Genomic DNA, 15,363 nt, shown 5'->3' with positions numbered 1-15,363 from the left:
ACCCTAAGACTTCAAGAAGAATATAATAACCCCAATTCCAAAGAAAGCAGGTGCTGACAGATGTGAATATTACCGAACTATCAGTTTAAGAAGTCTCGGGTGCTAAATACTAACGAATCCTTTATGGAGGAATGGAGAACCTGGTTACGGCCGACCTCGGCGAGGATCAGTTAGGATTCCGGAGAAATGTGGGAACACGCGAAGCAATACTGACCATACGACTTCTTATAGGAGACGGGTTAAAAGACAAATATACGTTTACAGCATTTGTAGACTTACAGATAGCTTCTAACAATGGTGACTGGAATACTCTCTTTCAAATTCTGAAGATGATATGGGTAATGCACAGGGAGTGAAAGGCTATTTACTGTTGTACATAAACTAGATTTATAAGAATCCAGGAGCACAAAAGGGAGGCAGTGGTTGAGAAGGGAGTGAGACAGGATTGTAGGCTATCCCCGATTTTATTCAATCTGTATATTGAGCAAGCAGTAAAACAAAAGAAAAATTTGGAGTAGGAATTAAAATCAAGCGAGAAGCAATAAAAACTTTGAGGTTAGTCAATGACATTGTAACTCTGCCAGAGACAGCAAAGGACTTGGAAGAGCATTTGAACGGAATGGACAGTATCTTGAATGGAGGACGTAAGATGAATATCAACAAAAGAAAAACGAGGATAATGGAATATAGTCGAATTAAATCAGTTGAGACTAAGGGAATTAGATTAGGATATGAGACACTTAAAGTAGTATATGAGTTTTGCTATTTGGGGAGCAAAAAACTGATGATGGTCGAAGTAAGGAGGATATAAAATGTAGACTGTCAATGGCAAGAAAAGAATTTCTGAAGGTGAGAAATTTGTTAACATCGAGTATAGATTTAAGTGACAGGAAGGCGTTTCTGAAAGTACTTGTATGGATTATAGCCATGTATGGAAGCGCAACATGGACCATAAACATTTTTTACAAGAAGAGAATAGAAGCTTTCGAAATGTAGTGCTACAGAAGTATGCTGAAGATTAGATGAGTACATCGCGTAAGTACTGAAAAGAACTGGGGAGAAGAGACATTTGTGGTACAACCTGACTAAAAGACACAATCTGAGGCATTAACGGATCACCAATTTAGTACTGAAGGGATTTGTGGGGATCAGGGGTGGTATAAATCTTGGAGGGAGACCAAGAGATGAATACAGTAAGCAGATGCTTCGAGCTTCCCTCCTTCACAGTGGGCTCTGAATGTAAGGGAACGGTCCATCTTTACTTCAAGGCAGTTAGGAGTATCAAAATGGGATATTTCTTCTCACCTCCCAGTGATACTTTGTTTCCGTTTTGCTTCCCTATTCCTTAGATAAAATGCAGAAACTTGTATCTTTCGAGGGTTTAGCTTCAGCTGGTTATCATCATGATAAACTATACAAGTTTCTTAATTTTTTTTTCATGCTTAACACAACGCGTTTCTAGAATTTATTTTCATCTTGAAGTGCATTTGTTCACCTGCAAATTTATTGCGATATTTCTGTGTATGTTTTCCTGTCTCTCTTGCACTAAAGTTTTATTTTCGGTATTTTACTTCAATCGGAAAACAAAAGAAATCTTGTAATGTTTTTTATGCTAATGTTAGAGATAGTAATTTTGTTTGCCTGCTTGCAAGTATTGTGCCTTCATCATAACGCAGAACACTACATTCATTACGCTACAGAGCTATGACGATATTATGGTTTTAGAAAGAGTCTGTAAACAGTTAGAGGTGTTACATTTTCTGCAGATTACTTTATATATCTAAAGTTGCCAATTACAAGATTTATTTTACACCTGTCGACTACTGAATTATTGATTATGTTCCTATTTTTTTGAATACTGAGTATAGTTTATGAGGAAATATACATGTTTATCTAAATTACTGCAGGTATCATGAGATGATGACTCATATGAAAAAAGTAACTGGTTTGCTGTCTACTTTCTCACTGAGAATTTTTACTCCTTGTTTTCTTTAAGGCGTACAAAAATTTCCATCTCCTTCGTTAAATGCATTTTATATGATTTTTGGAAGCGGTGGAGTATCTCAAGATCTTCGGTGTCTTTGAATGCATGTCCAATATATTTTACGTATGTTGCTACAGTTGATTTTGTGAATTGATTTCTTGTGGAACAGTTGATATGTTCAGTGCATCCACTTTGAGAAACCTTGAAAGTCTGTCCTATGACGTAGCTTTAACAAGTCTTATATGTGATTTTGCTCATTTCTGAGTCTGAGTACATATCTTTGTTGTTGTTTTTGGTACATACTAATTTCTGTTGTAATTTGTTGATTGTCGAGAAAGCTACTTTCAATTGACATGACCTACGTAAGTTTCTGTTTTCAGAGGAACGTTACCTACGTAAGGTATGCTGGCCATGGAACTGATTGTACTTAAATTGAATCCTTCTAAAGAGCCAGGAATTTCTTTCTTTTTTGTTACTTTTACCTGCATTTTGCCCACCATTTTTCTTGTACCTGCTGTAATCTAGTTGCTTTTATTGGTCACTGCTGTCGATGTGGTGCTTTCGGAAATGATTCCTCATAATTTAAATGTTCTAAAGGAGTTAGAGAATTTCTCATCTAAATCGTTTTCTGTATACACTTCATCCCAATTCTCGTCTAACAGCACCAGAAAAAAAAAAATTAATTTTGTGTTGAGAAAGAGATTTTTCGTAGATTTGCCATTTGGTGTACTTACAGAATTCAGGTTTTGCTTTTAATAGTTTTCATATAGTATCAGGGAACCCAAGGTCTTTTACATGTACACTGCTGTGTTTCGTATCTATATCAGTAACAATGTCATCGGTTACTGATGCTGAGGTTTTTATTACTCTTGTGGAAACAATCCACATTTCGCCATGATATGAAGTTTATGATAAACTGTTTGTCCTTTTATAGCAGGATAGCTAAATCAATTGTCGGATGCAAATCTCATTTCAATAGGATATGTGACAGCCAGTAATTATAACTTATCATGAAGTATTTGAAGTGTCGACAGAGTTGCTGGAACAGTATGACATGTGATCAGTTTAAGAAATGAAGAGTACAGGCATCAGACAGCAATTAAAGGCTTCGTCTTTGTTGTGACTTACTAGCATTTTTACAACGGAAGGATTACTGAAATATAACATATAAAATAACGCTTGGGATGGGATTTGATTCTCACGCAGTCCCGGTATTTGTTTCCCACTTATTAATGTTTTCTCAACTGCCAATGGTTTGCATTTTTGTGTGAAACGTTGCGCCATGATTTCTGCCCCTTATATCTGGCTAAGTAAATCAGTTCCCTTGTGAGAGAATAAGGACCTTCATCACCCATCAGGCCCTTTCTAGTACGGCTCTGTGGTTCTGTGAGCGAGGAATCGGTTTAATTTCTATATAATTTTGGCATGCTGTTTATATTGTTATGTTTATAGACAGAATATAAATGCAATGTTTGTTGGGAGGATTTAGAAATACGTGTGTGTGTTGTGTGTGTGTGTGTGTGTGTGTGTGTGTGTGTGTATGTGTGTGTGTGTTCCATCTCGCCTCCTAAACCACTGGACCGATTTCAACCACATTTGGTACACATATCCCTAAAGCACTTAAAACATCGAGCCAGAGAAGCAAAACTGTTTCATTTCGTTGCATAAAACTTTTTTGAAATTTCCTTAAGTTTGTGAAACAATAGGGTGCTGGTACTTTTTCAATATCTTAAAAAATGATTTTGATGTACAATATTTAAAAACCAAGTCTTATTCGTAACCGTAAAAGACAATGTCAAAATTCTATCCACACTATGATCGTATTGGAAATTTTCTGTTTCTTTTGTTTGCAGATGGTTTCGGACATGTACTTCATACAACCAGCTGAAGCACTCGCCAGGACAGTGGCCAATACGAGCGACCTACCAGTCTATTTGTATTACTTCGACTACGATGGCTACGGTGCTACACAATATGGTAGGTATTGTGATGAAACGGATTTTCAGTTACGCTGGTGGCCTTGCGATAGCAAAATTTATTAACGGCGTATCAAGGTGAGGTGATACAGAGGTAATCTGAATATGCTTTAGATGATGCGATATACTAGGAGAATGAATGTTAAAAGGAAATAGTGTATTATGTAGCAGAAGGAAATATCTAACGAGATGGGAGTAATTTCCAAACCGTGGCGAGCTATTAGATACGATTTCAGAACGTTTAGCGGATGGGGAAAAGTCTATGCGTATGGGAAACAGGAAGACAATAAATTGTGAAATTCCTAGAGATTTACGGTTGAATTTAAATTTAGAAATTGTTCAGTCTGATATCTCGCAGAGGCTCAAAGAAACGTAAATACTGCAGAGTGAGATGATAGGAGAAAGAAGGCTGGAAAATGTGAGAATGTCGTAACAAGAATGGTCAAATACAGGTGAGTGTTTTGCCTTTACAGCTTCGCCTACTTAGGTTCCACGTCATAGTACTAGCAGATAGTAACAGTGACGGTTTCGATTACGAGTTCATGATTCAATATAGAATGGATCGATAAATCAAAGAAAGGTTAAAAATAATTTTGAGCCAAAATTCTGTGTATTAGTTGTGACTAACTGCAGTCAACGAATTCGCGACAAAGACATTAAATTCAAAGTTTGAATAAATTTAAAATTCAGAAAATTGATGTGTGAGCTCTGTACACCTCAAGTAATGTCAACATGGAATGGAATTAGTCTGAGGAACAGCACAGCAGATAGAGCAAAGGGTGATGTTGTCTCAGTTCAAAAGGTAGGGATTTTGAGATTAGAAACGCGAGCAGTAACACATCTCCCGATATCTTATAAACGAACACTATCTGTAGGATTCAGTAAGAGATTTCCTTCTATGTGATGACAAGCGTACGTGAGGCGAGTTTGAGTGAGTGCCAGTTGCAACTTTTAGGATAAGTTCATCGTCAAAGTACGTACGTAATCCTCTTAAGCCTAGCCGACACCGTCAGAGGCTTAGTATCTCGCATGACAAGAATTTCTTAAACGTGAAAGACATCTACAGCTACACATACACTCCGCACCCCACCGTGAAGAGATTTTTCCCATTCCGTTCCCGTATGTAGCCTGGGGAGAGTGATTGCCTCAATGCGTTTGTGTTCCCTTAATACGTCAAATCTTGCCCTCGCTGTCCCTTCGGGAGAGACACGAACGGAGTTGTAATATGTTCTTAGAATCTTCACTAAAAGGTGGTTCTTAAAACCTGGAAAGTAGGCTTTCGAACATAGATGGCCTTGCGACCGAACCGCCGAATCTTCCCATCAGTAAATGGGGTATGTTCTCAACTGACTCGGTTGTTTTAACCCCTCCACTGACGGAATGACCCGCTTCCTACTTCCGTATGTATAAAGCCAATACGGACTTGTAGCTGTCACGCCTTTGCGCTTACTGCTACGTATTTTAACCGTAAATAGCTCAGCCCTAATGGTAAGAGGTAGTAGTGAATTCACGTTATTAATCTTTGAAGACAGCACAGCTGCCACAAGCTCAGCTCACTTTTACTCCACTCCTACCCTCGCCATTGCACCACATTAATTAGGTGCTACATGGACCTTGCTAAATTCACTTGCGTATACATTTTTGACCGTTACTCGCCAGTATTTACCTAATGATTAGTACACTCCTAACCGGACTATTTCCCAAAGAGCTGTGATGATTGAACGGGTTCGATCCACTGCCTACAATGCCCTACAGTTCACACGGTAACACTGCCTACCTGACCCACTTAACTTGGTAGTGAGCTTATGTATCCAATCACCACTGCTAGCAGCAGTGGGTAATCCTATCAGCACGACGAGAGCAGCAGACTTACCGTCGAATCCTCCTGAAAATACTTATAACTACGGTCGCCAGCTCTGAAGGAGCAAAAGAATAAATCAGTTTTTTTGGCTCGTTTCAAAGTGAAACGGCTTGAGTTGAATTTAAACTTAATTCTGAATATTACTATTTCTGATCATTCTAGGTGATTCTACAAAGCAAATACTCTCTCAATTTCTGTTAGTTGGCTTGGTAATTACCACCAAGACAACTTATGCAATTTAGGTTAACAAAATTCTATCCTTCAACTTATTTAATGATTTTGGATATTACTCTTTGGACAATTGATATAGAATTAGTTAAGTGACTTTACTTGAAGGGTTACTCAGAAAAATTTAAGTAACTATAAATGGGCGACTCATTCTGGTGTGACCATTGCTCTTTTCAACATTCTTATACGCTAAAGTATTCTACACCCAAAAGAATTTTAAATGAAAGAGGCGATGGTGGCCTCAGTCTGATTTCACTACACTATGTTTCAGGTTACTACACTTTACAATGAACAACATGCGTCGTAATTTTACTCATTACTATATTCTGTCTTCTGAACTTGCACAAAAGAAAACTGGTATTCTCCTTTTACATGTATACAAAGTTCGACTTAACAATTGCAAGCAGTCTTGCCTTGGGTAGACGTGTCGGTGCTGGTGGTGAGATGCATGTGGCTAACGCAGCTCTTCACGCCTCATGCCCTTAATGGCGGCTGGAACTACGAGCTGTAGCACTCGTATAAGCTACTGCACGTCCGCCATAAAATCTGGGCGCAGGAACTCTTACAATCAGCACCAGTGGCATAGAGACGGCTTCGACAACCATTCGTCGCGTTCTACTCCACAAACGGCGACGATATTCTCCTCTTCGCTGTTGCACAATCTCTTTTGCGTGAGCACAGTTACGCACGTCTGGTCACGTCAACACTCCCCAGGCCATTCCATTGTTCAGTCCCTGTGTCTCCAGCTACCTCTAGCTACGCTCGTATCACCAAGAGTGGGGGTGTTCCCCTACCACCTTTTCACCGAAATCATTTAGTATTTAAGAATATTTATATTTATTACCCTGGAGTTCATACCAGTCATAATAATTTACTACTAGCGCTTTATAACATTAAATCATACAGTAATAGCTTATAATTACCAAGAAAAAGAATACATTTGACTCCGAGAGCTTAGTGCATTGTCTGAGAGGCAGCGCTAATTCCCAGTTTCGCCAATAGATGGCATCAGGGTGCACTCCCTGGCAGTCTCACACCAGCGCGCCCGTTTTCGACGCGCGGGCTCCAAATTACTGTCAGCCCACCATCATTTCAGTTCCGTTACACATGCCCCACTTCTTATTGAAGTATCTAACAGTGATAATTCAATAAGAAGTCTCTCCTATAATGAATCTGAAATTTTCGTTAAGCTTTTTACCAAGGGTTTTCTCTTTCTTACTGATACACCTCGGTACTTATATTACTTATTTAAAATTAAACACCAATTCTTTCTATCTTTCCTGCTAAACATTAAATAAATGATTTACATATATTCTTTCCAATTTTCTTACTTCTAAACACAGTACACTTTAAACATCTTTTTTACAAAAATTTTAAATACACTTCTTTTATCTCAGGCAAGTAAAACACACGTTATGCGCCTATTACTTTAGAGCCCGTCCTTTTAACTTTACCTCCTCACTTTTCTACTTCTTCCACAACACTTATTTACACATCTATTAAGGCTTTCTTAGAAGCTCAGTCTTTCCCAGTCTGTTTAGTCTCTACTTAAACTAGAAGTTTCATTAGAATACTGCAACATATTTTAGTGAACATTTACCTTTCACATAGAACAAAAGAAACAAAACTATTTACATATTGGTTTACTTTAATATTTATTTATATATTTATTTTTAATCTGGTAGAATTCGTGGTTCATACCTTTTGAGATCCACTATGTTTCTTACTCCCAGGCGTTTGCCTGTTAATGGGTACTCTAAATAATAAGCATTCACATTGGGTATGGACACTATTTTAAATGGTCCATTATATATATATTTAAATTTGCTGATCTCGTTATTAATTTCACTTGACTTTTCATGTGTTTTTACAAGAACGAGATCACCTATTTTGAATTTAGGATTCCTTACTTTTTCGTCATGACGACGAATTCTCGCATCTGCTTGTTTTCTCATCTTGTCTTTTACTAAGTTCTTTTTACTATCATAATCTAATTCAACTCTATCTGGAAATTCTAGTAGGTCTTCTACTAGACTTTTACTTCTCGTCTTTTTCAGGATTTCTTCTGGAGTAAATCCAGTGCTCTCGTTTGTTAATGAATTCATGATTTCTTCGAATTCACTTACATACATGCCCCACTTCTTGTGGTTACTATGGCAGTACATCCTAAATAACCGACCTATCTCACGCATATATCTTACTGCCGGATTGCTTGATGGGTGATAAGCTGAGATATGTACCACTTCTACCTGTTTCTCAGTTATCCCATCCTTCCACATTTTTGAGCAAAACTGAACACCATTATCTGATAGTATTCTCTTTGGCTTCCCTACTTTCACAAAATAATCACACACCATTTTATCATACACAGCTCTGGCAGTATCTTTTCTCAAGGGATATAGCTTTATATACTTCGAGAAAAGTTCAACTGCTACAAATATGTACACAAAACCCCCCATGGTTTTCGGTAATGGTCCAAAGATATCTACTGCTACTATTTCCAATACTTCATCAGGTTTTATTGATTGCATGGGTCCTTGATTAGTTGCATTTGTTACTTTCGCCTTTTGGCATAGATCACAAGATCTTATCCTCTGTGCTACCTTTCTTGCCATGTTGTTAAAGGTAATGCATTCATCTAACTTATCGGTACACTTCTGTGCACCACAATGGCCATATGCCAAGTGAACATAATCTATCAGCACTTCAGTGTGTTGTTCCGGCCAACATACTCGCCACATCCCTGGATTATTTAATCTTTGAAGATACAGTACACCTTTATGTATTTTATATGAAGCCCTTATGTTAGTTGCGTCCGGATTGTCAAACTTGACCTTTACCGACTTGAGTGCATCATCATCACTTTGATATCTTCGCATATTCCGACATATTTCCCTAATTTTTTCTCTCCCTTCCGCTTTTTTGAAGTAATTCACCTCAAAAACATCTTCCCTATTCTTTACACTTTCTAGTGTCTCACATCCTTCCAGTAATCTCGACAAAGCATCCGGTACTGCATGTTCTTTCCCTTTAACATACTTGATCTCTATATCAAATTGTTGTAAAAACAGCGCCCATCTGGTCAACCTGTTATGTAACAATCTGCAGTCCTTCAAAAATATTAAAGCTTTGTGGTCTGTATGGACCACAGTCTTATGCCCCCATAAGAAAAGTTGAAATTTCCTAAAACCCCATACTATAGCTAAAGCCTCCTTCTCTGAAACCGTATAGTTTCTTTCGTACTTAGACATGGTTCTACTCGCAAATGCTATTTGTCTATGAGTTTTTTCCCCATCTATCATTACCTCCTGAAATATGGATACTCCCAATCCATAATCTGAACTATCTGTTGCCATGTGGAATGGTTCACACAGGTCGGGGTGCCATAACTTTATGTTTTTAGCCAAATTGTCTTTTAGCCAGTTGAATGCTGTTTCACATTCCTCAGTCCATATATACACACTGTTCTTCTTAAGTAGGTTGTTTAGATGTGGGCTATTGAACACCTGATCATCCACATACTTACGATAAAAGGAACAAAGTCCTATAAACGACTTTAGTTGTTTCTTATTCTTGGGAGCCGGACAATTTCTTATTGCTTTGACTTTATCGGGATCCTTTCCAATTCCCTCTGGTGTTACTATGTGACCTAAAAACTTTATTTCTTTCTTCACAAACTCGCATTTTTTCAGGTTCAGGGTCATTCCTCCTTTAATTAAAGCTTTGAACACCCTGTCGCATAACTCCATGTGCTCTTCCCATGTCCTTGTAGCAATTAACAGATCATCTACATAAACCGTGATTAGCGAACTAAGTTCACTCCCTAAAATTTTGTCTAAAGCCCGAATGAACACTGAAACGGAAGTATTTAGGCCAAATGGTACCACTGTGAAATGGTAGCATTTGCCATTGAATAAAAATGCTGTGTACTTCCTAGACTCCTCACTTAATGGGATTTGCCAGTATCCTGCAGTTAGGTCTAAACTAGTCATGTACTTTACACCATTAAACTTCTGCAATAAATTATCTATGTTCTCTGGACGATCCAACTCCCTCTTCACTACTTTATTCAGAGTACGAGCATCTATCACTATTCGTACACTTCCATCCTTCTTACCTACTAGCACCAGTGGGTTATTATATGGGCTAGAACTCCGTTCAATGACCCCACATGAAACCATTTTATCTATTTCTTTTTGAACTGCTTCTTTCTTAGACACGGGTACATTATATGGTGGTTTAAAGAAAGGTTCATGCTCCTCTACCTCCATGCAGTACTCATAATGTATCACTCGTCCCAGTTTGTCTGAAAATACCTCCTGATTTTCTTTCAGAATTTGCCATAGATCCTCCCTTTGGGCATCAGATAGTCCTTCCGTTTTATCCACTACATTTCGAAGGAGTGTCTCCTTATTTCCATCTTCAACTATCTGCCTCACCAGAAACCAATCGAATTTTTGACCTATTCCTGAATCATGATCATCACTAAATTCTACCCATCTCAGCTGGTTCTCTTCCATTACTCTAGATGATTCAAATGGTATTTCTAATACCTCACTATCAACTTTACAAACTATTAGCCCTTTGTCACAATCTATAATTACTTTCTGTTTTATTAACCAGTCAATGCCTAAAATGGTCTCGGCACTGAGCTCTGGAACTACTAAAAATGCATTCGAAAATAGCTTGTTTTTTTATCTTAAATTCCATCATCACTTGATGTTTAACAGGTTTACTACATTTCCCTGTCGCCCTTATCACTTTAACCTCTGTTACTGGCATCATGACTACTCCTCGTTGCTCTTTGATCATCTCAAAAAATGTGTGCGAAATAGCACTTATTTGAGCACCCGTATCCAACAATACATATAAATCGTACCCACATACATTAATGGGCAGGATTGTTTGCATCCTATTGTCCTCTTTCATACTTTCTTTATTTTCCCATAATAAATCCTTTTCCACCGCCAAGTCTTGCCATATTATTTTTCCGGTTTTTATTCTGACCATTCCATCTGGAGGTTTCTTTCTCCTTTTCATCCTAAATTCTTTCACCACTTTTTCCAACAGTCCTTCGTCTAGGCTCTTTAATGCCATCTCGTTCTCATTCGAATCTGTCATGCCTGAACTCTCGGTTGCGGGATCGGAAACTTCCTCTACTTCTTTTTCTCCCTGGATGCTTTCTGATGATTCTGACGATAATTCCTCCTCCTTAGAAATATGACTTTCTTCGGATTCAAATAATTCTCGCAAATTATAATCCATTTCTCTACTTTCCCTTTGTTGGATAGTGCATTCGCCACTCTTACATTCATTATTTTCCCCTACTAATGGAATTCCAGTCTCACTCAACTCATTTGCTTCAGTACTACAGGGATCACAACACTCTTTCTCTTGGTTAGATACACTTTCTCTAATTTCTTTAAAAGAATCTTCATCACAGTCATGTACTCTTGCTGTCACTAGGTACACATCATAATCGGTATGGCTCTCTAACACTGTCATATTCGGGTCCAAATTAATCACTTGAGTGGAAGATCTTGATAATTGTGCTGGCTGGCTTTTGAGCTGATGTACATATTCTGCATACGAGCTAATTTCTGAATCAGCATGCGTCTCTGCACTATGCCCCTTTTTCTTATCCACCCTTTCCTCTTTAATTACTTCTCGATGCGATTCGTTGACTATTCGTATGAACCTTTTACCATAAGTCACATCACTCCTACCTTGCCCCTGCCTCTCTGCACAGTTGCCATCCCTACCGACAAACAACGCCTTCTCTGACTCTTCCATCATCAATTCGTCACTCTGACCTCGAATTGTACTTATTTCATTCACGTGAGCCTTCACATCCGACGATATTCTTTTCCTACTTCATTTCCCTTAATAATTCCTCGCTGCTCTCTCTCCTCTGTTTGTATCCCTGCATTATACTTCGCAAAGTTTCGTTTATGTAACTGCTCTTCAGGCGAACGACGCACTATCCTACTATAGTACTGACTACTCCGATCTTCCCTATATTTGGGCCATTTCTTTCTTTCCGCGCGCGTTAGGCCCTTGACCTGCGCGGTATTTGGTTTTCCTGATTTTGATAATGCATCCCGTTTCCCTGATAGTGTCCTCTCCCTCGCTGAGAGTTACCTCCTCGACCTCTTCCTCTCATCATGTTAATTTGCGGTTCATTCCTACCACCTTTTACTATTCCATTCTGATTTCTGAAACCTCGAAACTCTCTAGTTTCACGCCACCTATCTTCATTCTCGATTTTTTCTAAAAATTCATCGAATGTTCGATGAGTGCCTCCTACATAACGCTTTGAATCGTCAGGTAGCTTTTTCCACAACTCCCACACTATCTCCGATTCTGATCTACGATCTTTAAGATACTCCAAACGCTTGAACCATCCTTCCCAGTATTCTTTCATGAGCCCACGCCCATGTTCTGGCATTCTGGCGACAACGAATTCTCTCCACAACCTATCTCTCTGTTGTGTGCTCCAGAATTCCTCAAGGAACTTTTCTTTGAAGTCTGTAAACTTCAAATTGTCGATATCCAAATTCAATCCCCAACGTTTAGCATGACCTGCTAAAGCGTCTATTACTAAATTAATTTTTTCTTTATCCGACATGTCTGTTGGTAAGACACGTTCACAATTTTTTATAAAATCCATTGGATGCCATCCACCTTGTTTCTTTTGAGGATCGTATTTTTCCTCCCTACTCAGTATTTCCGATTTTTGCATTACCAATGGGATACCACTACAGTTAAGAAACGTCTGATTCTGAACTTGCTTACTTAACAATTTTATCTCATTACGCAATGTATTTTCCTGCTCCTTCACACATGCATCAAAACTCAACATGGTATTGCGCAGTGTTTCAATATTAGCTGCCGTTTCTTTAACAATCTCTTTCTTTACAACTGGTACTATCACCTGTAATTTACTTTCAATTATCGGTTCTAATTTTTCACTAACCAAAGGTTCCACTGATTTCTCTATTCTCTGAATTTCGGTATCAAATCTTTTCTCTATTTCTGTGACTTTTCTGTGAACATTTGTTATTTCAGCCCTAATGCTATTTACTGATTTGTTTACCTCTGTGATACGCTGGCTTTGCGTATTCAAAATATCTAAATTGGCTTTTATTTTACCAGATAGGTTTTCATCCAATTGGGATATATGACTAGCCATTTCTGCATTCAAACTAGCATTCCCTTCTCGAATTTGCGCAATCATCCTATTTAACAAACTTGTTAATTCCATATCCTCTCCCTTGTGACTTGCATCCACAGATACATTGGGTTCACTTTTCACTACCTTTGGTTTCACTTCCCATTCCTCCTGTCTTATGGGTGTGGATTCATCTATAAGATTTTCCAACCCTACAACAGTATCTATGGTCCCTAATTCTGGGTCTGACCTTGTAATGTTTTCGTCTTGCTTGTTACTATTCGACTCCATCTTATGCTGCTGTATTTCGTGCCTAATAGAAATGTTTATTAAACCAAGTATTACTTGTTTAACTCCTACTATTGGACTTTCTTTTGCTGCTTTGCAGCTTCTCGTCTAGAACTTACCAATTGTGGTATATTTGTCTACAACAGAATTTTAAATTTAAAATTTTCTTGAAACTACAAGTTTATATAAAACACTTTTATTGCAGCTTTTATTCTACAAACTTGGTAAGTCCTGTCATGGTCGCCACATGCGACCGAACCGCCGAATCTTTCCATCAGTAAATGGGGTATGTTCTCAACTGACTCGGTTGTTTTAACCCCTCCACTGACGGAATGACCCGCTTCCTACTTCCGTATGTATAAAGCCAATACGGACTTGTAGCTGTCACGCCTTTGCGCTTACTGCTACGTATTTTAACCGTAAATAGCTCAGCCCTAATGGTAAGAGGTAGTAGTGAATTCACGTTATTAATCTTTGAAGACAGCACAGCTGCCACAAGCTCAGCTCACTTTTACTCCACTCCTACCCTCGCCATTGCACCACATTAATTAGGTGCTACATGGACCTTGCTAAATTCACTTGCGTATACATTTTTGACCGTTCCTCGCCAGTATTTACCTAATGATTAGTACACTCCTAACCGGACTATTTCCCAAAGAGCTGTGATGATTGAACGGGTTCGATCCACTGCCTACAATGCCCTACAGTTCACACGGTAACACTGCCTACCTGACCCACTTAACTTGGTAGTGAGCTTATGTATCCAATCACCACTGCTAGCAGCAGTGCGTAATCCTATCAGCACGACGAGAGCAGCAGACTTACCGTCGAATCCTCCTGAAAATACTTATAACTACAGTCGCCAGCTCTGAAGGAGCAAAAGAATAAATCAGTTTTTTGGCTCGTTTCAAAGTGAAATGGCTTGAGTTGAATTTAAACTTAATTCTGAATATTACTATTTCTGATCATTCTAGGTGATTCTACAAAGCAAATACTCTCTCAATTTCTGTGAGTTGGCTTGGTAATTACCACCAAGACAACTTATGCAACTTAGGTTAACAAAATTCTATCCTTCAACTTATTTAATGATTTTGGATATTACTCTTTGGACAACTGATATAGAATTAGTTAAGTGACTTTACTTGAAAGGTTACTCAGAAAAATTTAAGTAACTATAAATAGGCGACTCATTCTGGTGTGACCATTGCTCTTTTCAACATTCTTATACGCTAAAGTATTCTACACCCAAAAGAATTGTAAATGAAAGAGGCGATGGTGGCCTCAGTCTGATTTCACTACACTATGTTTCAGGTTACTACACTTTACAATGAACAACATGCGTTGTAATTTTACTCATTACTATATTCTGTCTTCTGCACTTGCACAAAAGAAAACTGGTATTCTCCTTTTACATGTATACAAAGTTCGACTTAACAATTGCAAGCAGTCTTGACTTGGGTAGACGTGTCGGTGCTGGTGGTGAGATGCATGTGACTAACGCAGCTCTTCACGCCTCATGCCCTTAATGGCGGCTGGAACTACGAGCTGTAGCACTCGTATAAGCTACTGCACGTCCGCCATAAAATCTGGGCGCAGGAACTCTTACAATCAGCACCAGTGGCATAGAGACGGCTTCGACAACCATTCGTCGCGTTCTACTCCACAAACGGCGACGATATTCTCCTCTTCGCTGTTGCACAATCTCTTTTGCGTGAGCACAGTTACGCACGTCCGGTCACGTCAACACTCCCCAGGCCATTCCATTGTTCAGTCCCTGTGTCTCCAGCTACCTCTAGCTACGCTCGTATCACCAAGAGTGGGGGTGTTCCCCTACCACCTTTTCACCGAAATCATT

General features: G+C 38.7%; 1 protein-coding gene across 1 annotated transcript in view; it reads left to right on the top strand.

Annotated features, from left to right (window-relative positions):
• The window catches only part of LOC124805729 (juvenile hormone esterase-like), a 126,483-nt gene that overhangs the window by 90,367 nt on the left and 20,753 nt on the right, over nucleotides 1-15,363 (top strand). The window contains exon 8 of the mRNA XM_047266300.1: nucleotides 3,838-3,961. Coding sequence (XP_047122256.1) covers nucleotides 3,838-3,961 — 124 coding nt within the window. The remainder of the gene's footprint in view (nucleotides 1-3,837; nucleotides 3,962-15,363) is intronic.

Source organism: Schistocerca piceifrons, chromosome 7, assembly GCF_021461385.2.
Source record: "Schistocerca piceifrons isolate TAMUIC-IGC-003096 chromosome 7, iqSchPice1.1, whole genome shotgun sequence".
NCBI classification, from domain to species: domain Eukaryota; kingdom Metazoa; phylum Arthropoda; class Insecta; order Orthoptera; family Acrididae; genus Schistocerca; species Schistocerca piceifrons.
The sequence above is the reverse complement of the archived record's forward strand: the minus strand, read 5'-3'. Positions and strand labels throughout refer to the sequence as shown.